Source organism: Mycena indigotica (assembly GCF_014461135.1).
Source record: "Mycena indigotica strain 171206Taipei chromosome Unknown Mind.scaff0001, whole genome shotgun sequence".
Classification (NCBI taxonomy): domain Eukaryota; kingdom Fungi; phylum Basidiomycota; class Agaricomycetes; order Agaricales; family Mycenaceae; genus Mycena; species Mycena indigotica.
Genome location: NW_023503000.1, coordinates 982,622 through 983,391, shown reverse-complemented (window position 1 = coordinate 983,391; position 770 = coordinate 982,622). Strand labels below are relative to the sequence as shown.

The following is a 770-nucleotide window of genomic DNA, read 5'->3' as shown; positions in this document are numbered from 1 at the left end:
ATGGACGGGAATCTCTATAGCCTCTTCAATGAAATGCTTGTGTGGCTGGAGGAAGTTAACGACCAGGCAAGAACCTCTTTACCACCAGTCTAAACAGTCTCATTCCAAGTAGCCCCACACTTACAACATCGTATCAAGTCTGCCCAACTTCTCTTCCTTCCGAAGCGTGCAACAACACCGCGTCACGTTCACCGTTGATCCAACTTTGGTCGACACGTGCAAAGAGCTGAATCAGGCCGTTCCCGAGTTGCCCTCTCCGGTCCTGTTAGCGATACGGGCAGCTTGCTGTCGTGTTGCTAACCTATCTGGAGCTCTCGAGCAGCACGACATCGTCTTACGCGAGCTGGCTCGCACTCAGACTCTTGCGCCGGACGGAGATCATGGTTCCGCGGAATTGTTGCGTATGCGTTTGGGTATGACTGACCATGCTGGACAAAACCCAATGATATCTTTCTGACAATTCCTGATGATAGACGTGAGCTGTCATTAGAGCAGGACTGTGATCATTGCTTGGTCACTGAACGGTTGAAGCCAACATCATCATTGCCCACATATTCTTATCCAGTCACCGCCTTACACTAGTAAGTGATGACGGTCATTGCTTTCACTTTATCATGATGATATGATGGTCTTGGGCAAATAGAGTATCATCCTAGCAGGTGATGACGGACATTGCGCATGCTTTGACTTTATATCATGATGGTCTCGGGCACTTACATGAGCAAACTGCAGTGGTACAAATATTCCCGAGATTTGCTTCTCCTCCTTCG

General features: G+C 48.7%; 1 protein-coding gene across 1 annotated transcript; it reads left to right on the top strand.

Annotated features, from left to right (window-relative positions):
• MIND_00016000 (uncharacterized protein) lies at positions 1 to 457 on the top strand (the record flags this gene model as incomplete). Its single annotated transcript, XM_037357131.1, has 2 exons — positions 1 to 54; positions 113 to 457. 2 exons carry the CDS (start codon positions 1 to 3, stop codon positions 455 to 457), a joined length of 399 nt encoding a protein of 132 aa, XP_037225041.1.
• Positions 458 to 770: the final 313 nt, after the last annotated feature.